This window comes from Excalfactoria chinensis, chromosome 1 (genome assembly GCF_039878825.1).
Source record: "Excalfactoria chinensis isolate bCotChi1 chromosome 1, bCotChi1.hap2, whole genome shotgun sequence".
NCBI lineage: Eukaryota > Metazoa > Chordata > Aves > Galliformes > Phasianidae > Excalfactoria > Excalfactoria chinensis.
Genome location: NC_092825.1, coordinates 27,806,948 through 27,830,960, shown reverse-complemented (window position 1 = coordinate 27,830,960; position 24,013 = coordinate 27,806,948). Strand labels below are relative to the sequence as shown.

General features: G+C 37.7%; 1 protein-coding gene across 3 annotated transcripts in view; it reads left to right on the top strand.

Moving 5' to 3' along the window:
* The window catches only part of GXYLT1 (glucoside xylosyltransferase 1), a 28,112-nt gene extending 9,719 nt beyond the window's left edge, over positions 1 to 18,393 (top strand). For 2 of the 3 annotated variants that reach the window (XM_072344947.1, XM_072344928.1), the window contains exons 3-8: positions 5,236 to 5,410; positions 6,235 to 6,360; positions 7,157 to 7,408; positions 14,485 to 14,608; positions 14,905 to 15,077; positions 16,545 to 18,393. In XM_072344947.1, the coding sequence (XP_072201048.1) occupies positions 5,236 to 5,410; positions 6,235 to 6,360; positions 7,157 to 7,408; positions 14,485 to 14,608; positions 14,905 to 15,077; positions 16,545 to 16,706 (1,012 nt within the window). In that variant the 3' untranslated portion in view covers positions 16,707 to 18,393. The remainder of the gene's footprint in view (positions 1 to 5,235; positions 5,411 to 6,234; positions 6,361 to 7,156; positions 7,409 to 14,484; positions 14,609 to 14,904; positions 15,078 to 16,544) is intronic. The other variant, XM_072344939.1, reaches the window with a different exon arrangement.
* The last annotated feature ends 5,620 nt before the right edge of the window (positions 18,394 to 24,013 follow it).

Below are 24,013 nucleotides of genomic sequence, written 5' to 3'. Positions count from 1 at the left end.
ATTGCTTGTGTGCTTTTGGTGCTTTTTAAGCTCATCAGTTGCCAAGAATTTAGTTGAAGATATGGCTTAGATTGATTTTTAGGCTGCTGGTGAGGTGCCCACATAATCTGGGATTGCTGAATCTTTCCCTCTGCCCCAGACTGCCAGTGTATCATCTTCCTTTGGCACAAGGATTTGTCTGAGTTTCCTTTGGTTGTCTGGATGAACTCGGTTCATGTATTTTCCTCCTCAGGTTAGCTTTTGGGGAGTTTAGCATTGTGAAGATTAGCACTAGGTGATGTCAGTGCTATTGTGGTGGGATGTAGGGGCTAGGGTTAGGGTTAGCTTGTGCTTTCTGGAGATATAATTGTAAACCTCACTGGTCCAGTCTGTTGTGTACTGCTGAAATAGGAGAGTGCCCCACTGCCTTCTGACCCCTTTGCCCATTGTGATACCTACAAACACTCTACAAGACATAACACATCAAGACAGCAAAAAACCTTCCAGGTTCAAGTTAAGTAGTGGGAACTTGGAACCAGAAATGGAGAAACAGTATGCAGTTCCTTTATGTGTACATTAAGCTATAATGTATATTATTTGATTGATGATGCCGTATGTGGCTGAGAAGGCACATCTGTTGAGGTATGCATTGATTATGGCCTCATGGGGATAGTGCAGTTTCTTTCACAGTGAATCCTAATACATGCAAAGTCTCATGTTGATAGATTTTTTTTATTGAAGCTGAAAGAAAATGAATTGTATAAATGTGGAAAGATTGTGATGTTCAAATTAATCATTTCATATTAATGAAATACGATTATTTAATCAATACATCAAGTGATTCCCCATAGAATCATAGAATTACCCAGGTTGGAAAAGACCTCGAAGATCATCAAGTCCAACCGCAGCCTAACCAGTACCCCATCTCTAAAAAACCTCTGCTAAATCATATCCCTGAGTACCACATCCAAACGGCTCTTAAACACATCCAGGGATGGCGATTCAACCACCTCCCTGGGGAGCCTATTCCAGTACCTAACCACCCTTTCTGTAAAGAAGTTCTTCCTAATATCCAACCTAAACTTGCCCTGGCGCAACTTAAGGCCATTTCCCCTTGTCCTGTCACTATATGACCACTATATAACCCATATGTTGTGCTGATGCTGGTGCTTGTTGAATTCTTTAGTGAATCAGTCCTAACTTCAGAGGAGCCCCTCACTTCCCCAGACTGTTACCACTACTGTGTTTTAGTGAGTTCAGGTTGTTTCAGGGAGCTGCAGTGGGTGCCACAATTTTGGCTTACCTGTGGCATAGGTGGGGAAAATAGCAGAGAGGAGAGGAAAGCGCTCCCTCTTTGGATGGCAGCAAGCTATTACAGTTTTGTACAACAGAAGCATTGGGTACTCATAGGCTTGGAAATAAGGAGAGGTATTCACAGAGAGCTCAGTCTGACACATGAGCTTCAACCTTGCTACCAGAGAGCTCTAAGGAGTTCCTAGGATCACCAAGGTTGGAAAAGACTTCCAAGATCATCCAGTCCAACTGTCCACTTACACCAATATTCCCCCACTAAACCATGTCCCTCAGTACAATATCTAAATGTTTCTTATATACCTGGTGATGGTGACTCCACCACCTCACTGGGCAGCCCATTCCAGCACCTGACCACTCATCATCAGTTGACAATTCTAGTAATGTTTTCATATGGATGTTGTCTCTTTCAGTTAATCTGTTTTAAGATTTGTAACCTCTGCTGCATATTAGAAGGATTGTAGAGCTATTCTGTACCAATGTTTTATATCAGTGTAACTTACAATGCTTATGTAACTTACATTGCTGTTTTCTGGGTGCATTGAGGTCCTGGTGGTGTGGATAAATTAAGCTGAATTGGAACAGTCCTGAAAAACAGGATTTTTTTAACTACTTGGCTCATTGCAGGATGAGGCTTCCAACTCCCGCAGTAGATTTTTGAATGACTAATATAATGTAGCTTCAAACTTAATCTACCAATTGAGTTTGTAATTGAACAGATGACATTTAGACATTACATGCAGTGGTATCATTAGCATACTTAGGCTGTAATCAGAGCTTATTTTGTGTGTTTTTAATTCAGTGCTGTAGTAGAAAATTAAGTTGAGTAAAAACTAGAATTTTCATCACTTCCAAACGCAGGTAATTTTAGTAGTTACCTTGATCCTACTTTTTGTAATTGTGGGAATGATTTCCCAGTTGCATTTTAATCAGTGCAGGCTTCGCTGCCTTCTCACTTTGTGCTTTTTCTTTTTCCCTAGTGAGTAAAGGCTGCTGGATCTGCCTCCTTAATGTTCCATTGATTCAGATCAAGCACAGAGATTTAAAAGAAGAAAAAGTGTGATAAATAAGCCACCCGTATTCTCCTTACATATCTACCATTTCATCTTCTGAGACATGTTAAGATGGCAGATTTGAAATGATACGGGTCACTTATATGAAAATATTTGTCCGGCAGGTCCTAAACAACACAACTTGCTTTCTCATAGAATGATAGTCTCCTTAGGGTTGGAAGGGACCTCTGGAGGCCATCTAGTCCAACTTCTCTGCACTCAACAGGGACACCACAGCTAGATCAGGAGGTTGCCCAGGGCCTGATCCAGCCTCACCTTGAAAGTCTTCAGGAATGGGGCATTAACCACATCACTGGGCAAGCTAGGGAAAATTTTTGCACTGATACTGTTGCTTGCTGACTTTTTATATTGGAAATGAAAACACATTTTCAATAGGCTCTTCTTTGTTCTTTTTCTAAGTGCAGGTGGCTTTTACTTTTTCACACAATTTTTTCAGGGTTGAAAAAGATCATTTTTAAGCAGAGATTTAAGGAAATTGAACTCATGAGCTCATAAAACAGATTAGATGTGGGTGAAGTGACTGTGAAAACATTACAGCAAACCTTTTTTGTTGTGTGGCTTGAAGTGTTCTTTTATTTGCAATGTGACTAGATGCAGAAAACTAGTCTTTGAATCTCAGTGTTGTGTATTAGGGCTGCTTTGGTGTAGTATTCATCATACTTTATTCATGGAAAGCTGTGTTCCATGTGGTTCAGGAACCTGGCTTTCAGCTATGCGGTTTGTATAGGTAGTGCTGTTATTTGTCACATGACCTTGCGATATCAATGTAGGCTCTCATGACTTCAGGGCTTAATTATTGTAATTCCCTTTTCAGTGGATTAGTGATGAGGCTAATCTGGTGCTTGCAGCTTGTTCAGACTGCGGTGGTGTATTTATTTGTGGATTTCAGCTCCCCTCATTGCATTCAGCTTGCTTTGCATCAGCTGCTACTACATGGTGTCATGTTTAGTTTAGCTTTAGGTATAAAGGTCTGAATGTTCGTGCTTCGGTTATATGTAAAGGTTATGCTTTCTTTTTTTCTCTTTTAAACTGAACTAATATTTCAGTTTTTGCTGCAGGACATCTGTAAGGATTTAGTCTGTGGATTGAATCTTCCAAGTGTTTTTGTGCCAAGTGGGTTTGAACTGTCATTAAAATTGAAAGAGAACAGTGTGACCCAGTTGACTAGCCAGTAAGTTGCTAAGAAGTAAATGCCTGATGTTAATAGAGAAGCACTAGGATATCCTTGACATCTACATAGGGCTGACAGATACAACACGATCTTTGAGATACCTCATCCTTTAGGACTGGCATCTGGAGGTCAGAGTGAGCTATTCTGGAACATATTAAGTGACAATGTGTTAAACAATTGAATCAAGCCCTAGGTATTTACTTTGAAGAAAGATGATTTGTTGTCTGGGCTCTGCTGCCCTCCCATCAGGTCTCTCTTAGTTTGAATGGGAGCTTAGACCCAATCTCATATGCTAGCATCTTCATTTAGTTGCCCAGTTTTGGATCTAAATACTACCCATCTTTCATCCATGTGATTTTCTTTGCAGTTCCAAACTTTTAACTTAATATTGGCTGTATGTTCTAATTGAATTTTTAACCCTCTTACATCCCTGGGTTGTTGGATTTTAGTAGTTTCAGGACTTTTAAACCATTTCAAAGCTTGGAATGTTTTGTTTTGTTATAAATGTTCTTTATGGCACCAAACTTGAGCACTTTTACAGCAGTGTTGCTGCTTGTATCTTGCTTCATAGAACTCAAAATAATGTGTATTGATCTTAAACTTAAAAAATACCATTTACGTGTTATATTTTGGTGATTTATAGGAAAAGATGTATCCATTTAAATATGTTTAAGTTGCGTAAATTAGGTAGAGATTGTGCTAAGAATCAGATCTGCTCATTTGTATCTTGGAGTGTCTATCTTTGCCAGGTGTCTGAGAATGGGTGAGCATTTCCATGCTGTTGCTAGTTTGGCAAAGTCTTTTCTGACTTTTGAGAATTCTTTGTTTTCATAACTTGGAAAGCTGTGAGAGCTTTGGGTGCTCTTAGTTTTATTAGTTCTTCTCTTAGTCTGATGTGAATAGCTCAAGCGTAGAATATTGTTACAAAGGTTGGCTTTGAGCTGACACTTTAGCCCCAGAGATCTGAGCATTGCATAGGATTGGGATGTCTGAGGGATTGCTGGCACCACTGGGAGCACCAGGACATCCCAGACAGTTGCTTGAGCTCTCAGCTTCCCCTCCTTCCAAATCATGTTGCATACCTACAGGATGGGAGAAATCTTTCTATGTTTTGCCAGTGCTTGGGAGAAGCTCTGAGGAATGGATTTGACATAAGTATCTGCTGGAGCAGAGAGTGGACAAAATACAAGTGGATCGCTCAAAAACATTTGTTAGTGAAACATTTAAAAATAGTGGTGGTTCAGTTTTGTTATTTACCATATATATTGTATGTACTTTTCTGTACTGAGAGTGCAGGGAAAAGAGAGAAAAATAGTAATATGTGTACAGACCTAAAGTGATGACAGCCTGTTGCATTTTGATGTAACTTAATGCCATCTTTCTTTTAATCTTCCTATTTTGATGGAATTCTTTGCTACTAAAGAACAGTAAAATTATTAAGGAAATTTTTTTGTTTCATTTTGGTTTCTGTGAGTTTCCGTGTAGCTTTTCCATCCTCATTGGTTGGCATGGTGGGAATGGGTAAGAGAGTAATTCAGGTTTAACTTAAGTATGTTTGAAGTATAATGCAGCTGTTTTGTTCTGTTTTATCTGTACTTTATTGGTTAAGTTAATTTGTTAAGTTACACTGTACAGAAAACAGAGCTTTTGTTTAAGCTTGTGAAAGGAATCATGTCAAATGAAAAACCTTCTTTGTGTTAGATACAGTTATATGGAAACTCGGCCTTCTGAGACAATGCATCTTGCAGTGGTTGCCTGCGGTGAAAGACTGGAGGAGACCATCACTATGTTGAGATCAGCCATTATTTTCAGCATCAAACCTCTCCAGTTTCATATTTTTGCTGAGGATCAATTACATGAGAGCTTCAAAGACATAGTAAGTACCCAAAACGTTTATTTAATAAATTTGTAGTACAATTGGAGTAATACTTACCCATGTAGCTGACAGATGTTTGGTAGTTGAATATAGTGGCAGAAATAAAGAAGCCTGAGGTAACATACAAACCTTTCCTAGTGTTGGACGGGGATTTTTAATTTTTTTTCCTTTTAAAAAATGCCAGTTGCTGATATTGAGGCTGTTCATAGGGTGTGTGAGCTTGAATACAGTTGATTATACAAGAAAAAATCCGTCCTTTTTTTTTATCCCTGTGGTTACTTTGAGTCAGCTTTATTTTGTCTGAGTAAAAAGAAACCTCATTCTGTGAAAATGTTGGATGTGGTTATGTCTAATTTTAGCAGCTTCCAGTATATGGATATAACACTGGCTGGAGTGGCAGTATTAGAAGCTGACTGGTAAAAAACCTTTAGAGAGTTTTACTATTTTTGTGCTCAAAATGTCATACTTTAGGTAATTGTGGCAGAGTTAGGCAAGCTTATTTTAGTTTGGAAAAGTCTTTACAGATGGTTTTCCTGTGGAAATTAGCTAAGGGGAAAAATGTCTGATGGCTTTTCTTTCTGTAAATACTGTTGGATTTTACTTGCTCTTATGTATGTGATCGGATATGATGTGTTTTCTTCATTGTGTCCTGCAGGTGCCACTTTTTGCTTAAGTATTTTGAGTAGCTGACAGATCTTTGTAGTTGAGGAAACATTTCCACTTTGGAAAAGAGGTGTTGCAGCTGTGTTCAGTTTTTAATTTAAATGGGATATGATTTCCTTTAACGTTGAACTCACATAATTTTTTGTGATCTTTTCATCCAGCTTGATGACTTCCCATATGAAGGAAAAGTTAATTACACGTTGTATCCAATAACATTTCCATCGGAGGGTGCGAAGGAATGGAAGAAGTTGTTTAAACCATGTGCTTCACAAAGGCTATTCTTGCCAGTAAGTTTATTGTGTTACAAAACAAGGCAGAAGCTAATCTTATTTCTGCTTAGTTTTAAATGAAGAACTGCTACTCCTAGAAGTCACATATGACATCCTAAAAAACCTCTAAGTTACTGGTAATACACCCTGGAATACAATTCCCTTTCTCAGTTGCTGCATAATGTAATGATATCCCTGGTGCTTACTGTAGGTTGCTTATGTCACCCTCTCAGAGATAAGATGGATTTATCATGTGTCTCATTTATTTGGAAAGTTTCCTGCTTGAATGGGTGTAAGAGGAATGAAACAAGAAATAGCCTGTTGTTACCAGAGTGTTTTGTGCAGCCTTTTATTTGCTCATCTAAGACTTCATTAGTCATACTTCATGCCGGATGAATTGTAGCAGTGGCAGCCATCTCCCAGATACTGTTGCTTGTTGGTTTCCTTATACTTGCCTCATAGTTGGATTAGTTGCATATCCAAACAAGGTAAAGGCCATAAGTTATGATGTTCTGTTATTGCAGTGTTTCACCTTGCCCGCAACCTTCTTCCAAGAAGACCTAGGGTATAGCGTACAAATGTTGGCGTTCTGCCGTTGTGTTATTGTTGTACATCAAATCTCTTTTTCAGTCTGCAGAAATTCTCAAAAAGAGAAGAGGAAATAATTTGTTTTATTTTGCTTACGAACTGGCAATCTAAGGTGAATTTATTTGTGTGTGTCAAAAATCTATTAAAAGTACAAATCTACATGGTTTGTTTTATTAAGAGAAGCTCACTTAGTTCAGTTTGGTTTTATACTTCTTTTCCCTCACAGTTAATCCTCAAAGACGTGGATTCGCTGTTGTATGTTGATACTGACATACTGTTTTTGAGACCCGTTGATGATATTTGGTCTTTTCTGAGAAAGTTCAACTCCACACAAATTGCTGCAATGGCACCGGAACATGAAGAGCCTCGTATTGGGTGGTATAATCGCTTTGCTCGGCATCCCTACTATGGAGCGACTGGAATAAACTCTGGAGTCATGTTGATGAATATGACACGTATCAGAAGAAAGTATTTCAAGGTATGCATATGGTGTTTATTGCAGTTTGTTTTCACACATCTTTTAATTCCAGTCCCATTTCAAATTCATCTGGGACAGCATTTTTCATCCCAAATTCATCTGGGACAAATATTTTTCTTGTAACTGGAACAGTGATCTATAAACAAGCTGTGCTTAAAGCTGTATCTAAAGATTTGAAATTCCTGATTTGTAAGTTGGCTTTGATTGTTTGAATTTTTTTTTCTCGAATATCCTGTGACTGGATACAATCTGCTGCTTTAAATTATGTTTGTCAGTAGATAGTTTACTATCTTTCTTCGGTTCAAAGCATTCAGAAAACGGTTTATGTGTACTATAAACTAACTTTAAGAATGTGTGTATGTAGTATTATGACCAGGAGGTGGTGCTAAAACATTTAGTAACTTTAACTGTACTGTTTCTAAATTTTGATCTTTGAAAGTTTAACCGATGATGATAATCAACTTAAGTACCTTTGATTTACTTTGCATTCTCAGTTTCTCTACAGAGATAACTATGTCATGTAAATACTTAATACATGACTTAATACATGACTGGGAAAACAGTCGCGGAGTCAAAAACTAGGGGAAGGTACACCTTAAAAGTAGCTACTAATTTAGAATCATAGAATTGTTAAAGTTGGAGAAGACTTCTAAGATCATCTAGTCAGTGGTTGCCCAACTGTTTGGCTTGTCTGAGCCACGCTGAGTGAAGAGAAACAGTCTTGGGCTGCATCACTCCAAAAGTAATACCTCCCATTTATTTCAATGGGAACTGCGACAGATACAATGACTCTGCTTGATAGAGCAAATTCTCAGCAACAGAACAGTATTTTTCAAGATAGTCACCACCATTAGCTATGCATTTTCACCAGCAATGAGCAAGAGGCTGCATGCTGTGCTCATCAGAACCTATGCCAGTGGAAGAGACTTGCTGGCACTGTCTCTGCTTCTAAAATGCAACACTGTGCTCACATCCGCTATCTGGTCTCCATAAACGTTCAGCAAGTGTTGATGAATGTCAGTGGACACCATTTTTTTTTTCTTTTTTTTTTTTTTTTCATGGAAGAATTAAATGCCACCTTTGTTTCATATGCTTTTCCATGTCAACTCCATTTGGTCAGACTGCCCCTCTGTTGCCATCTGTCTCACAGTAACAAAACACAGTGGGATATTGGCAGGAAGGTTCCACCTTTACTGCTGCACCACCACCATCTGCCTGTGATGTTGTGGGCCGACAGAATAGAATAGGAGGCATTACTTCTGGAGCAACTGTTGTAAAATATATAGGGAGAGCTCCAGAAACATAAAACCACTGTGATAGTTGACCTTGTTTTTGTGAAACCAATGCATCAGCTTCTGATTTGATGGCAGTGGTTGCAGTTCTGAGTTCTTGAAGTGCTCATCATAGATCTTATATGAAGTTTTACTTTTCCTGTACTTCATCCTCGAGAACATTTGTTCATAAGTGTACATACTGACCAAAAATGATGACATGGATAAGGCATGTCTGTGAACAGACAGATATTTTTGTTAAGAGAGGTCTTGTAAAAGTCTAGTAAAGAGCCATGATCAAATTTTTGTCTTGAATATTGATTGTAGCTCTGTACGTTCAGTCTGAACGTTTGCAGATTTATGTTGACTGAAAATGGTGTTGCAAGCTTAAATTGATGGCTTTTTTGTTTTGTAACCTTGAAGCCTATTCTCAAGTTCCTTTGTCAAAACTGAAAGCACAGCTGCGTGGTTTTTTTGCTGTTCACAGGACTGTGTTTAGCCAGTGTATCAAAATGTAGACAATTATTTGCCATAACCTGAGTTAGCACTGCACTGCGCCTCCCCTTTGCTCTGATTTCAGCCCAGACAGTGCTTATATCGCACCAGTGTTTGGGTGTTATGGGGGAATGATGTGATGGGGAAGAGCCACCACAGGGGTCAGGCCACACTACGAGTTGTACCAGGCTGAGGGTGATCCACAGGCTGCAGGTTGGCCTGCTCTACTCCAGCCATTCACCTATCACCAGGGTTGCCTGCTGAATCATTTTCTTTAGTACCACATATAGAAGTTTCTTGAGCATCTCCGGGTATAATGACTCAACGCCCTCCCTGGGCTGCCCACTCCAGTGCCTGTCAACGTTTAGCTTTTCCTCATATCCATTTTGTACCTCCACTGGCACAACTTGAGGCCATTCCCTCTCATTCTATTGCTAGTTAAAAGTGGGGTGAGAAGCAGCTGCTACAGGAAGGCATGGAACGCCTTCAATCTGGCACCTGAGGTCACTCAGACATGCTGATGCTGCACATTTGCTGTGGTTGTTAATTTGTTCCCCATGTTTAGCTTCCATTGTAAAGTGCCTTTAATGCCTTTTTGTTTTGAAAATACAGAGAATATAAGAGAAATAAAGAATAGAACAGTTCAAATATAAGGTTAATATGTAGCTGCAACATAGCTCTAACTTTCCTGTTCTGTAACTGTAGCTGCTATACCTCTTGCTTGATACAGAAGTAAAAGGAAAAAGAAGCATTTTGTATACCTTTCCAGTATTCAGCTTTTAACATGATTGCTGAGAACTTGTTTCTTGCGTTAAATCTTTTTCCTTCCATTTCTTTGTCTTTTTTTTCCCCCTGCTTTTCTCACTTTGAGTCTGATTGTTTTGAGCAAGAAACAGATCTAACGCTTGGATGCATGGTGTAACATACACAGGTTTTATGGCTCAGCAGGAATATTTCGATATGCCTTCCTTGATTTAGAATGTTATCTCTGTATCATTCGGATTCTTGTATAAAAAATGGACATCTGTTGATATTCATTCCAGGTGTTTTACCTCTACTGTACATGCCTGACAAGTGTGCTATTTCCTACTTGTTCAGGCTGTGAATCTGTAGGGATAGATACTCTCTCCAAAGTGGCTGACTTGCTAAGACTTCACTTTAGACCTAATTGCTGATGGCCAGCTTACATATGACTGGATATTGTTTGGTATTGGAAGGCTCAGAATTGTTTCAGGAGGAACACTGCCTCATGTTTTCTAACCTATGCTGCTGACTTACCACCTGTTGAGCACACTGGAGAAGTGTCCTGTGGTGTCAGACTTGGTGTAGTCATGCTCAGCCCAGTAGGAATGGTTTGAAGATATCTAGGGAGAGAGCTACATCTGAAACTTAAGTATGACAGTGCTCAATCATTTTCCTTTCCTGTCAATGGCAATGAAGCCTGGGGAACATCTGAGCAGGAAATGAGCAGATCTGGGACCATTAAGCTTATGCTCCTCTACTGCCTACAGTGTGATCCAGTAAGCTTGTGGAGTATCACAGAGCCTTGAGATGCAGAGGCTTTGTTATGGACACTGCTGTTCTCATTGTCTTATGGAAGATCTGTTTTCATCTTCAGGTACTTTGAACGTCTTACAAGGAGAATTGCTTGGTCTGAAATATTGTAGGTTGTGCAGCAAAACTTTGAGAAGGATTTAGTGGAGTTGAAACTATACACAATAGGCCTGAGTGTATGGCTTCACTTGAAACTTAAGAACTTAAAAGGAGCTTGTGAGTGGAAGGCAGACCAACTTCTTTACATGGTCAGATAACAATAGAATAAGGGGAACAGTTTTAAAGAAGAGATATTTAGGTTAAATGCTAGGGTGAAATTGTTTTTTTCCACAGAGGGTGCTGAGGCACCAGAGCAGATTTCCAGGAGAAGCTGTGAATCTCCCATCCCTGGAGGTATTCAAGGCCTGATTGGATGGGGGCCCTGGTAAGCCTGAGCTGGTGGTTGACAACCCTTCCCAGGACAGGAGGTTAGGAGCAGGTGATTGCAAAGGTCCCTTCCAATCCATGCTGTTCTATGATTCTTTGCTTTTGAACCTTACAAGTACCATGCCATGTTGTGTCTCATTTCTTACCTTCTCTAGTTAGGTAACATCAGAACTAGAAAACGCTTCATTTTCTGATAGGATGGTCATAATTTGTTTATGTTCATCCAGGAGAATCAACAAAGACCTTAAGTATACATAAGAATCTTTTTTCACATTTGAACAGTGGAAGTTCTGGGTCAGAATATTCCTCCAATGTGATAGATTTGAATATGTGGCTTCCTTCTCTATTGTAGTTTCTTCGGACTAAAATTGAAGACTTTGTTGCTTTAAGCATCTTGCTTGATTTGTAAAAGTTATGAAGAACCAGAAAATGAATAATAAAGAAAAGATCTGGACACATTAGCCAGTGGTGCTAGATTTTCTGCTATTCAGTGCTCACCTACATAGCAGACATAGCAGAGAAGATGTAGCTTAATGTCTCAGTCCAGGATTAAGTTGTCTTTTATTCACTTAGTTATCTTAGTTGCTCTAAACTATGTACGATTTGGGTGTGCTTCCTCAACTCTGTGTTCTCCTAGAAGTATTTAGAGGAAGTTTAATACTGGATTGCTGCAGGCCGAGTATGACAGCTTTACTGATGTCAACCTTAGCTAGACAGAAGTATACTGGGAGCCTTTCTAAATCAGCCATGAGCAAGCTGATGAAAGCAAAGCATCTAATTCCAGAATACTCAAAAGAACATCTTAGTGTTCTTAGGTATATTGTGTTCGTAAGTAGCACAGAATCACAGGATGTTCTGAGTTGGAAGGGAATTAGAAGGATCGTGGAGTCCCAGTTTGTGGCTCTGTGCAGGACCACTCAAGATTCATAATTGTTTTATTCCACTCAAAAAAGCTGAGATCTGGAGGGTTTATAGAACCCGTCTTTAACAGCTTGATGGCATTTTAAAATACCACAGAATGTCTTGTTTGCTGCTTCTTAAATCTCTATAATCCCCTTGGCAATTTTTTGGATATTGGAAATACGATCTAGATTTTAGAATCTGTTAATGATAACGATAGTTACTGTTTCATATTCACCTGGGTAACTTTTGAAAAGTAATTCTTCTATCAGTATGGATTGAACTTGAGCATTTTGTTTCTCAGCCTGACCTCACTACAAGTAGAGTTTTGCAGAATGACGTTATAAAATTCAATTCAAGAAATTCAAGCAATTTTTCTTACACAGTGATTCGTACGCTGGCTTCACTGTACATCTGAGCTAATAAATTAATATATAACCTCTTTATTTATGCAAAGGTTATTGAAACATTAGAATTTCCAATTCCTAAATCTAATAGCACTATTTGTCAAGTAGTATTGCTTCTGGACATCTGGCAGTGTGATGTATGCTATTACCTGCTTTTTATCTCCTTGGGATATAGTCTGTGTTTCAGTGTTATTAAATAACTATGCAAACTAAATGAAAATTATATGAATTAATGGTTTTGACAATTTAAAGTAATATATTATGGGTCTCTCTGTATCTTTTAAAAAATATTTTTATTTTTTAGTTCTTCATACTTTTTTGCTATGATTAACATAATAACAGAATGAAATTAACTCACCGTTCCTGATTCTTAGCATCGAGTGCAAGTTTAAACCTTTGATCAATATTTTGTGGATGGCAAAATCCAAGTGAGGCAGTAATCTTTATACATGGTGCTTCGGTCTAATTGATTTGCTTTTTGGAAGGTTTTTAGCCTGCATCTTCTTCTGTTTAATCACATTGCACTGAGCCTAATTATAATTCTTGCTAGAGAAGAATTCTCTTGTGCATTTCTTATGCCTGATCTTGTCAAATACTTGGAAGCAGCCATAGTCATAAATTTTTAAGGCCAGAAGGGACCGTGATACCATTCAGTTTGGCTTCTTACATAATATAAACTATAGATCTTCCTTTTTTATTAATTTCTGTCTGAAAATTGATTGTATTTCGTCTTCTTTTTAATCTTCCATTCCAAAAGCTTTCCATATTTGATGGCTGACTTGATTTGAGGAAAGTCTGAAAACAGAACTGTTGCTATATGTGCTTTCTAGTTTGTTAGAAGAAAGCTTGTAGGGGAAAGCCTTTGATGCTGTAGTTCTAAAACTGAATATTGTACTCCAGGTTCTTTTCTGCTTTGTAACGTGGTGTTTTTGTATACAAATCCCAAACAACACCAAACTTCAATTTTTAAAACTGTTTTTAACATTAATAAGAATGAAGAGGCTAGTCCCATGCTTGCTCTGGAATGTTCTCTTTGGGTTGCCTCGTTACTGCATTCTCTCTCTTTCTCTGAACTAAAATGGAAGGCACAGAGTGAGCAACCTTGTTCCTTTTCTGTTCTAGTTGAGCTTAAATGTGATATAAAGTTAAGAAAATAGCTTTAGAATATGTAAGACTTGTTATGCTGCATGTAATAACCTGTTAATAGCATTGTGGAGTTCAGCACCGGTCAGCTTACTCCAAGTAGCACTTCCTCAGCCAAGCCTTAAAAGAGCTTTTCTTCATTCTCTGAACAGTAATTAATCAACAATTTGGGGAATAAGTCTCTGTTGGTTTAGTCGTGTTGCATTTTGGTAGTGAAAAGCTGTGCCTTTGCTGTGGAAATAAAAAATAGATTCAACTCAAGGAAAATAGATTCAAACTCAATCTCAAATTCTTAGAAAAACATTTGAAGACTGTATGCGTTTTAATGCCTGACTAATCCTTCTGTCTGTCTGTGTGTGTTTGGGAATGTTAAATAATTAATTTTATATCGATCCATTTGGAAATGTTGAAAGTTAACTATAAAACCTATGCACGCTCTCAGTTTTTTGATGTAGAACAAAAAATTGCTTCAAGTGTGGAAGTTTAAGCAGTGCCAATGTACTTGGCGCTCATCAACTGAAATCTGGTTTTGTACTGAATTCTCCTGCTGTACAAAACCCGGTAAGACAAAAAACAACTTGATATTTCTTAGGAGACGTCTGAAAAGGAAATCTTGAACAACACAACATGGCAGGAGCAGGAGATGGATGTAATTTTGCTTATCATAGATAATAAGAAATAAAGCATATTGGATGCACCCATAGCTGTATTTTCCCTCAATGCAGTCACTTTTTCAATAGGAATAAATATATAAATGTGTGCAAACCATTTGAGGTTTGTGGCTTTGAGAAGCAAATGATGCGATTCTGTAGGGCATTTCCTTCTTCATAAGCATAGCTAACCTGAATGGGTGAATCTTCTGCTTTGTTTTGACTAATAGAATGATATGACAACAGTCCGGCTACGGTGGGGAGAACTTCTTATGCCTCTGCTGAAGAAGTACAAGTTGAACATAACGTGGGGTGATCAGGATCTGTTGAACATAATGTTTTTTCACAATCCAGGTAAATCCGCATTGATTTTTAAGTCTAATGTGACAAGGCTGATGTTGAGTATGATGTCCATGATTTAGAAAACTTTTCAGTGGAAGAATTCAGTAGACTTGGTTTTCTTTTCCAAGAAACAGTTTTTGCATTGATAGGCAAAATGGAAGTGTCCTAGAGTTCAATTTATTGTCAGGTTTTAGAAGAACTGTAGAGAATTTCACGAAGCAGTATTAATGTAAAGTGAGAAATACGAATGCATCTCCAGAAACAATTTTGATACTTAATAGAATTGTTTTATTTTTCTTTATGAACAGAAAGTCTGTATATCTTTCCTTGCCAATGGAATTATCGGCCTGACCACTGCATTTATGGAAGCAATTGTAAGGAAGCTGAAGAAGAAGGTATTTTTATTCTTCATGGAAACAGGGGTGTTTACCACGATGATAAACAACCAACTTTTAGGGCCGTGTATGAAGCAATAAAAAATGTAAGTGCATTCAGCGTTTAATTGTGCAAAATTGGTCTTTATTGCAACAAAGTGATTTGTTTCCATTTGAAGTAAATTTTAGGCATTTCACCAATTTTTGGTTTAGTTTGTATAGATTCCCAATTTGTTGATTTTGTGATTAATAGTCTGAAACGTCTGTGTATAGACTGTATGTAGGTTATGATTCTAAAATGTTGCCTGTACCTGCATTGTGTCTATTTGAAAGGCTGCTCCCATCCTCTTAATAAGTACATCTTGTAAACTTTATTTGTATGGACATATGAAGACCACTGGAGCTGAACTTTACTGGAGATCCTAAAATGAAGGAGGAAAAAAATGTTTTTCCTCCCAAACTTAGCATGTGCTTACTGCAACATTTTAATGTTAAGTTCAATGGTAGCTAGATTTGAAGGGTAGAAAATACTTTTTTATGCAGTGTTTTGAACTTTGTTCAAGATTCAGGGTATAGATACGTTGCTGTTCACTTAAATGCAAAGTACTGTGACTTCATTCTGCAAATAAGTCATCTAATAAACTATTTATCACTGCATTGGTACACTCACTGAAGTGCTGTAAAATTTAGCATTGATGCACACTTTAATGTAGCAGGGTATTGTATGCATATAACCTTCAAAAATCAATAGTATATTTTAATGGCGCTTTATTACATGTTGTCATATGGATATAAAAATGAGAAAAAGTACTTTTGGGGGTGTGAGAATACATTGCAGGGAAAGCAAATGTGTTTCCATAGAGGTACAATTTCTTTGTTTCCTTTGAGTATTGTCAAAAGCAGAAGAAAAAATTACTTCTTTTTATTTATGATCCCATTTGCTTTATGTATATGCCAGAGAAAATGTACGAAACACTGCCGATCCACTGGTAATATGGTGAACAAAATTAGGTTACTTTGAAATACTGTTTAGCTTTTCATTTGTTTATAACAATATTGCAGTGCAGTATTAACGACGACTTCATTTCATGTCCACGTTAAACACAGTATGTACTTGACCATCATTCAGTTTGATGAAAGCTTTCTGCTTTCGGTAGTACCGCTTACTCTTCTTACTGTTGTTTTATTGTATAGATTAAAAAGAGTTGTGTTGCTTAAAAGTTGTATGTCATTCGGGAAAGTTACTGGTCAAGAAAGAAATAACCAGAAATCATTTAAAATTGGTATTTTTTTATTTTAATTTAATAATGTTATCTTAAATTTCCCACATGCTGCTTTGGGCATATTCATTTGCTTATGTAAAAACAAGCAAAAATTCATGCTTGGCATACTATTGGAAGTGTCTGAGAATATAATGTAGTTTAGTGATTTATTTTCTTGGAAACATTCACTAGTGTATAAAAACCAAATATGGCGTTCAAAGCCATTTATATAGCATTCTTTAGTAACTCTGTGTAATAATATATGTCAATCCTGTATTATTGACATTAAACCTTTTCCTATGCTCTTTACAGTATTCGTTTGGAGACGATCTGGTTCGTTCACTGTTGCAGCCCCTAGAACTGGAACTACAGAAAACAGTGCATACGTACTGTGGGAGAGTATACGAAGTGTTCGTGAAGCAGCTAAAGAAAAGCATAAGAGACTTGTCTGTCAGAAGATCAAAGGGAAGTTGATTAAAACTGCAAGCTCTTGAATCAAGAGACTGACTTAATGTACTGGTCAAAAAGTGCAACAGCATGGATTGAATTGGCTCTTAATGTGCCCAGATAAAAGTTTACTAGCGTACATAAAAATGAAGAAAATATTCATGTAATGAAGAACAGGAATTTTTTTTTCCTGCAAGGGTGACTTTTTTCCTCTTTTGAAGGTTAATCACAGCTACTGTTGGATCTGATGATTTAGATGCTACTGATTTGTATGGTCAGTGGCTTTAGTCTACATAATTCAGTTATCTCTAATGATGAAGCACACAAGGGAGAAATGAAGATGGCTCTATTTGGAAGTGTACCTCGTCTAAAATTCATTTAAACTGTGAATGTAGCAATAACTGAGTCAGCAGCACTAACCTCACTTTAAAGGTGTGATCACAAAGTTGTTTACAAGTGCAGAAAATACTCTGTTTTCAAAGAAATACAATATAATCATTGACAATCTGTATGTGCCTTTATACATTCATCTCTTATACATATTGGGTTACTGTTTTGACAATCTTGTTGTGCTTGTCTTGACGTAAACTGCACACTATAAATACAGTTTTCTTATAAATGAATAGCTAGTATGATATACTAGTCTTCTGCCTGTAGATGGTGAGAATTTGTTTCAGTGTTGTTGAGCCCACTTGCCCAAATGATACAGCTGAATTGAGAGGTTCTGTACTTTTGCAACATATGAAGATATTTTTTCATAGCATACATAAAAAAAGAAAATGTTTTGCAGCTTTATATGTAGTAGGAAAAAAAATGGTGGATGGTGGAAAGCAGGCTCTGTATTTTCTTACTAAGAATCATTACATGATGATTATTATGGAGTATTTAGTACCTAAAATTGAAGAGCTGTGCTAAAAGTTCTGGTGTTTATCAGACTGTTTATTAGATGTTTTCTTTAGAGAAGATTTCCTGTTACCATGGTTGGTTTTTTGTTTGTTTGTTTTTTACAAATAACATGTGTTTAAAATAGTTTTGGGCCAGACCCTTGACTGCATGATTATGTTAATATTGAATAGGGTGTTAATGAATTACGACAGTTAAGGATTAAGCTTTCTGTAGGTATCTTGATGAGGAAAAAAGATGTTTATGTAAGGCAGATTTTAAAAGAGAAAAGCATAGGAAAAGAAGATTGACTTCTAGTGTTACGGTAAAATACTATTTAAACATGCATGGTATTAAATGTATTTGTAAGCGTACTTGAATTGAACTCATAACCTGAGATGAAGCCTTTATAAAGTGAGTTTTCGGATTCCAGAAAAGCTCGTGTGTGATGAGCTTTGGAGGATCTACTTGCTGGCTTGCGCCTTCATTCTAACTCTATTTTAGAAGCTTAATGTTTGTGGCATTGACAAAGGCAGACTGGTTTGGAATCTCAGACCCACATAAGATTTAGCAGTAACGAAGCGCACTCCATTGTAAGCAGAGTTTGTCTTCTGCACCTAATCGCCCTGCTGGCTCAGGGTGTGAATCTGTGGAATGCTAAATAGAAAGTCTGCCTCACATGTGATTTGTTTGTCTTCCTTGTTACATGTAACCTTTTGAAGTCTGAGAATCTAGACATCTCTGTGAAGGCGGATACTGTTATTGACCGATTTAACAGTATGCAATGCATTATTTTTTTACATAAATACAAATTTTATATCAATTTGTCTTCAGGGTGGTTTTTCTTTTTACTTATACTGTCTGTGTTTATGAATTCTTTCACTTGGCTTATTTCTTTTCTGCTTGCCTTGAGAAACGTGCTGTTTGGAATTGGCTTTAGGATGGTGTGTGCACGTGTGGGCACTACTTGAAACCCAATGAATCGTTCTGGAAAATAAACGTGAACATTAGCAGCAACCCTTCCAATTACATTTCAGTTTGTGGGATTAGAGCAAAAAGGTTAATAATGAAACTAATTGTAGAATAACAATTCTTATTTGCTTATTTCAAGAGAAGTTTATCTAGCATATTCCGAACACCGGAATATACTGCGTTATGCCATAGTCTAATTTAAATGTTTAGAACATAAATTTTCAAGCCTCTCACCATCAACTCTGTTTCCAAATAACACTTGAACACTCTAGAATAAACATAAAAAAAAAACAGAAGTGCTGAGTAGCTTATGTTCAGTAACTCTCCAGATTATTTGCTGGTTTTGAATTTTATTTCAATTCTATCACAACTATTTCTTAAGTTCCAGTGGATGGCCTGCATTGGAAAACCTTTAGAGACAGTTAAGGGGACTGGAAAATGGATTACCGTGGCAGAAACCAGTTATACTCTGAAGCATTTCAGTACTTGCTTTGTAAGGTGTTAGATACACGTAAGTGTAGAAACCTGTAAGTCTTTATTGCTCTCTAGTTTCAGAAACATTGTATTTTTCTGGAGACATAGTAAGTAAACAGTAAAACAGGGCCAGAGAAATTATAGAACTTTAGTAATGCCTTTCTTATTGTTTTACTAGAGGAAGTATTTAAAATTGATACGTTCTGTGGAAAAAATGTAAGCGTGTGTGTTTGGGTTAAATTGGGATAATTTTATCATGCATCATGCATGATTTCTCTTTTTATTCTGGTACCATTATTTCTTTTTAAAGAGATCACAGACTTTTATTTGATGGTATGTTCTCATTTGTATGACACCCTCTCTCTTTTTGTAGGTATTATGAAAGTTGCGTGGTAGGATGGATGGCACTAAGACATCCTTATAGATGGAGCCTTGTACCTGTGCCTGTTAATGAGGCTGTATGAGCCTTACAGAAATCTTTCCAGTTGCTTGTAGCTTTGCCAAAACTCAGACAGAAGGAGACTTCAGTACCCAGCCTGTGTAAGTTGTTGTTAAGGTTTTGCTTTAGATTTAGAAAGGTTAAGAAAAGAGGCGTACAGGAAACTTTGTGTTTTTCCATTTTTTTGATTTTAAATAGATTTTAAGCGATATGAAATTACCTTTTGGTGGTTTTGGCCCAAATTTGTTCAGTATGTAAACTTCTGCCAAACTGCTATTTGGAAAACAGGAGCGTCAGCATTTTAAAACTCGTAACACATTTCTGTCTGTACTAAATATGCTCCAACCACGTGAACTTTCCACACTTCTGTCTGCAATATTTCCATAACAGATGACTGAGAGGTCAGTCTTCTTTCTTTTCCCCAACCCAAGTTAAACTTCCTACCTAGATAGCATGGAAGGAGAAATAACTGCAAGGAGAAAGGAAGGATCTACTTGTATAGAAACAGGGTATGTGAGGCAAAGATAGTGTAACGAAATACCTGTGTGTGATTGGGCTCCTCTGCAATGAAAACAGGACAGAGCTAAAGCTGGTTATACACTGCCATTTACAGATGTGATGGTATTTGTCATGGAATTTGTCATGGCGTGAAACCAAGGGATAAAAATCAATCTTCCATTTTCTATCTTACTTGTAGGAAAACATTAGGCTTATAAAGGGATCTCCAAACACACAGACATATCTAAAACCTCCAGTCTTAAATTATTTCTCATTGTTTAGTTTCTGCTTCAAATTATAAGATTTCAACTATCAAGGAGTTTTAATAATATTTGTCTAACTACGTAAAATATATTTTGACACAGGTGGTGTATTGTATATTACTTAGAGGCCAACTGTCTCCAGTTATTTATTCCAAATGGGTATTTTATGTAAAAAAAAAAAATAGTATGTTCACTTTCTCTGCTGTGGTATCTGAAGTGATGCTCATAGTGGTCTTTCCTGCCCACTTCGCTGCTTTCTAAAAGGATGGAAATTGGAACAAGTCTAGTTATTTTCTGTATTAAAATAAGTTGCTGAGAACTAAAATGTGAGGGTACAGCTTTTTCTTTAGCAGTGTGAAGTACATTCTTTTGTAGCATAGTATAAAGGAAGATATATTTCAACCATGCATCTTGGAACAGAGCTAAGATGTTTGGCCTTCCTGTCCCTATCAACTTTAGCACTTCTTCCTGTGCACAGAAAAACTTAGGTGTTATGTCATAACTCCTTTTCGAAAGGAAACTTATGTGTGTTTCTGATCCCTTTGGATATCACTTTGTTTTTCTGGGTGCTGCTTTAGGGGTGCCACGTTTGTAAGATACAGGCATGTTTTGTCCCAAAGTGTTGGCAGTCCCTGTGACTCGTGACTGCCTGTTGCACCAATAATCTCAAATTCCCCCTTCTTCCCTCTGCGCTGTCTTCCACGGATTATTGATTGACTTGTTTGTCATGTATTTGTGACTGCTTTGTGCTGTAGGCTTTTGTAAGGTCATGGAATACAAACACAGAACGTGCCTGCGTCTCCCTCACCTCTTCTGTCATCAAGCACTAATTTCTAAAAACCTACTTTGTATTAATAAAAACGTTAAACCATCTGAGATGGGCAATTTATTAGAATGGTCTAATGCATTTTCTATTCCTTTCCTCTGATGGAAGGTCACTTTCTCTCCCCATTTTTATTTCAGGTCTTTTAATATCATAGAATTATAATCTGGGTACAACAGGTTCAATTCTTTTTAATGTCCATATCTTATGAATCTTAATGTTCTGCCAGTCATGTGTGGACATATTTTACTAGAGCAGTTCACATTAAATCAATTTCTAATGTTCACTCAAATTGCTTTAAATGCAAAAATAGATGTAGGAGTTATGCTGAAGTGCAAACCTTTGTGGTTGAGTTAATGAGTATTTAGGGTATGTATTTTTTGGGGGCTGCTGAGTAAATGGAAGCAATATAATCAGTTTTACCTCCTGATTTGAAATTAGAAACTTTAAAGCTGATGTCCTAACCTATTAATACTAACCTACTGTATCTCCCTGAGCAGCTGGTGTGTAGAGGATGCTCTGCGTTAATGTTAGGTACCATGAAACTTAAGCATGAGGCAGTGCAGCTTCTGAGTAGTCTCTACTAGTCATATTTGGTCATTTGTAAGTGTTCCCTTATGGGTTTTTATTTCTATTTCTATTTTTACACCATAGTTAATGTTGCCCAAGGTGAGCCAGGATCACAAATGTAAACTGAAGAAATAAAACCTAGTGTCAGGCTTATGTGCTCTGTATTTGTCCTCTAGTTTACTACTCTAGTAAGGGAATCAGATGTTTTGCAGGGTTTGTTGCCTGTCATGAGCAGTCGGCTTTCTTGTTTGCTGCTCTTGGCCTGCCTCCTGCCTCTGTTGCCTGCCTGTTTGGTGGCTCGGTGTCACCCTGTGTGTTCTCATAACTATCTTTCTGGATCTTGGGAACTGGGCATGAGGTTGTGTTAATGACTTGGTCCAGGTGTGTAAATAGTGATGTATATCCCCCAGCTGTATCTGTGAGAATGAGCTTAGTTTTCCCTTTAACGTTACATCAGCTACTACCATATTTGTTTTGTCTTCGTTTTTCTTCATGGATAGAGACTCTTCACTAGAGACATGTTTCAGGAGGAAAGCATGGCCAGTGCTGCTGGTACAATTAAAGTGAATTGATCTGAGCTGTTCTGCTTGCCTGAGGTGGATGGGCTCTGTGTGGCTTTGGAGCACTGCCTGAACAAAAGAGAAGTGCTGGGGAACCAGCCTGCAGTGGAGCGATGGATTCTGTCTTGTTCTTGTGGGTGCTGGACAGCCTCTGAGAGCATGGGGCAAAAGAAGGCCATAGCAGGGCCTTCTACTGGGATACAAGTGCTATGGAGCAATAGGAGATGGCAAAGAAGAAAAATTAGCTTCACCTCTTCCAATGAGGGTTCAAGGCAGAGAGAGAGGCACAGCTCCCTGGGCTACTAACCCTTAAATGAGGGTGAGGAGGGGTGGACAATTTCTGACTGCAATACTGAGAATGCTGCTTTAAACAATTATATAAACACAAAGGAAATGCAGCGGCTTGCAGCCTGTAATGAGAAGGGGAAGTACAGAACTTCTGACCCCCTCCAGAAAACCTCAGAAATACTTGTTTTTCTCCTTAATGTTCCAGAAGCATCCTGAAGTCCACCAGGGATTTTGCTATCGCTATTGATTTAATATGGAAGTGCTCAGATACCGTAGTGGTGGATGGCAGCATAAACCGCTGATACATCGATTAATAGAGCTTAGCTTGGGGGTGTATATTAATTCGTTGAGTCTGATCTCTCGTATCATGAGCCATTAAATTTCACCATTACCTCTGTGCTGAACCCAGTAATTTGTTTGACTGAAACATAACTTGTGTTCAGCTAAATCACACCTTTCAGAAAAACACCCAGTCTTAGTTTCAAGGCATGAAGAGTCAAACTGCTTTTCTTTGCCAGTTTGTTTCAGGGTTTCATCCCTCTCAGGGTCACGAATGTGGCTCGCTTCTCATTTGAATTTCTCTGACAGTGGCTTCCAGCCATTGATTCTTTTTATGTTTCTCTCTCCTGGGTTAAAGAGCTCCTTAATATCCTGCAGTTCCCCCTCATGGAGATACTTAGACATTGTAATCAAATCACTTCCCTGTTTCCTTTTGGATGAGTCAAACAAATTGAGAGCATGAACTCTCACTAAAGCGTGTGTCATTCCAATTCTGTGCTTCTTTTTTCTACCTTTGTCAATTTTCCAGACTTCTCCTTAAAATACGGGCAACAGGATGGGACATGGGATGTCAATATAGTGAAGGTAAACAGAGGTAAAGTCTTCCTGACTTTGAGTGCTCGTGGTAGCTAACTTCTTATTCCTGGGCTGTGATCTCCATCTCTGTATGTGATGGCATTTGTCTTTGTTGAATTGTGCTATGGTGCCGTTTCACCGCGGTAATGCAGATTTGTCTGCGTGACTGATGATGTTATCACAGTTTATCATCTTGCAAGATGTTGTCTTCTGCAGACTTGGTCAGCCGTGAGTTAATATTTAATTCCAAACCAACAGCAAAAGCTTTTAATGGCGTTACGCCCTTTGTAACATCACTGACCACAACTCTCTGATAATGCTTTCCTGTCAGAGCTTATTTGTGAGGAGTGGTCAGATCATCTTGAAAGATCTTGATGGCTTCTGTCTTTTCTCTTCCTGCAGAACTTCAGCTCTGGGGAGTAAAAGAATATCCAGGAATAAAAGTCAGATTTATTTTCCTGAGGACCACGTTGATTGCTTCTCATTTTCGGTTTCCATTCAATTTACTGTTAATTATTTTGCAACTTTTATGATGTTTTTTATGTTGAAACAGTTTCATGATCTGAGTACAAGTAATGCAATCACTACCCATTTTATATAGAAATAAAATTATTTAGTTTATATTCCAGAGTTTTCTGAGAATGTAAAGATTTAATGAAACTATTAACAACAGCATTACTCAGGGTTTTCTATTATATTTTCTTACTATA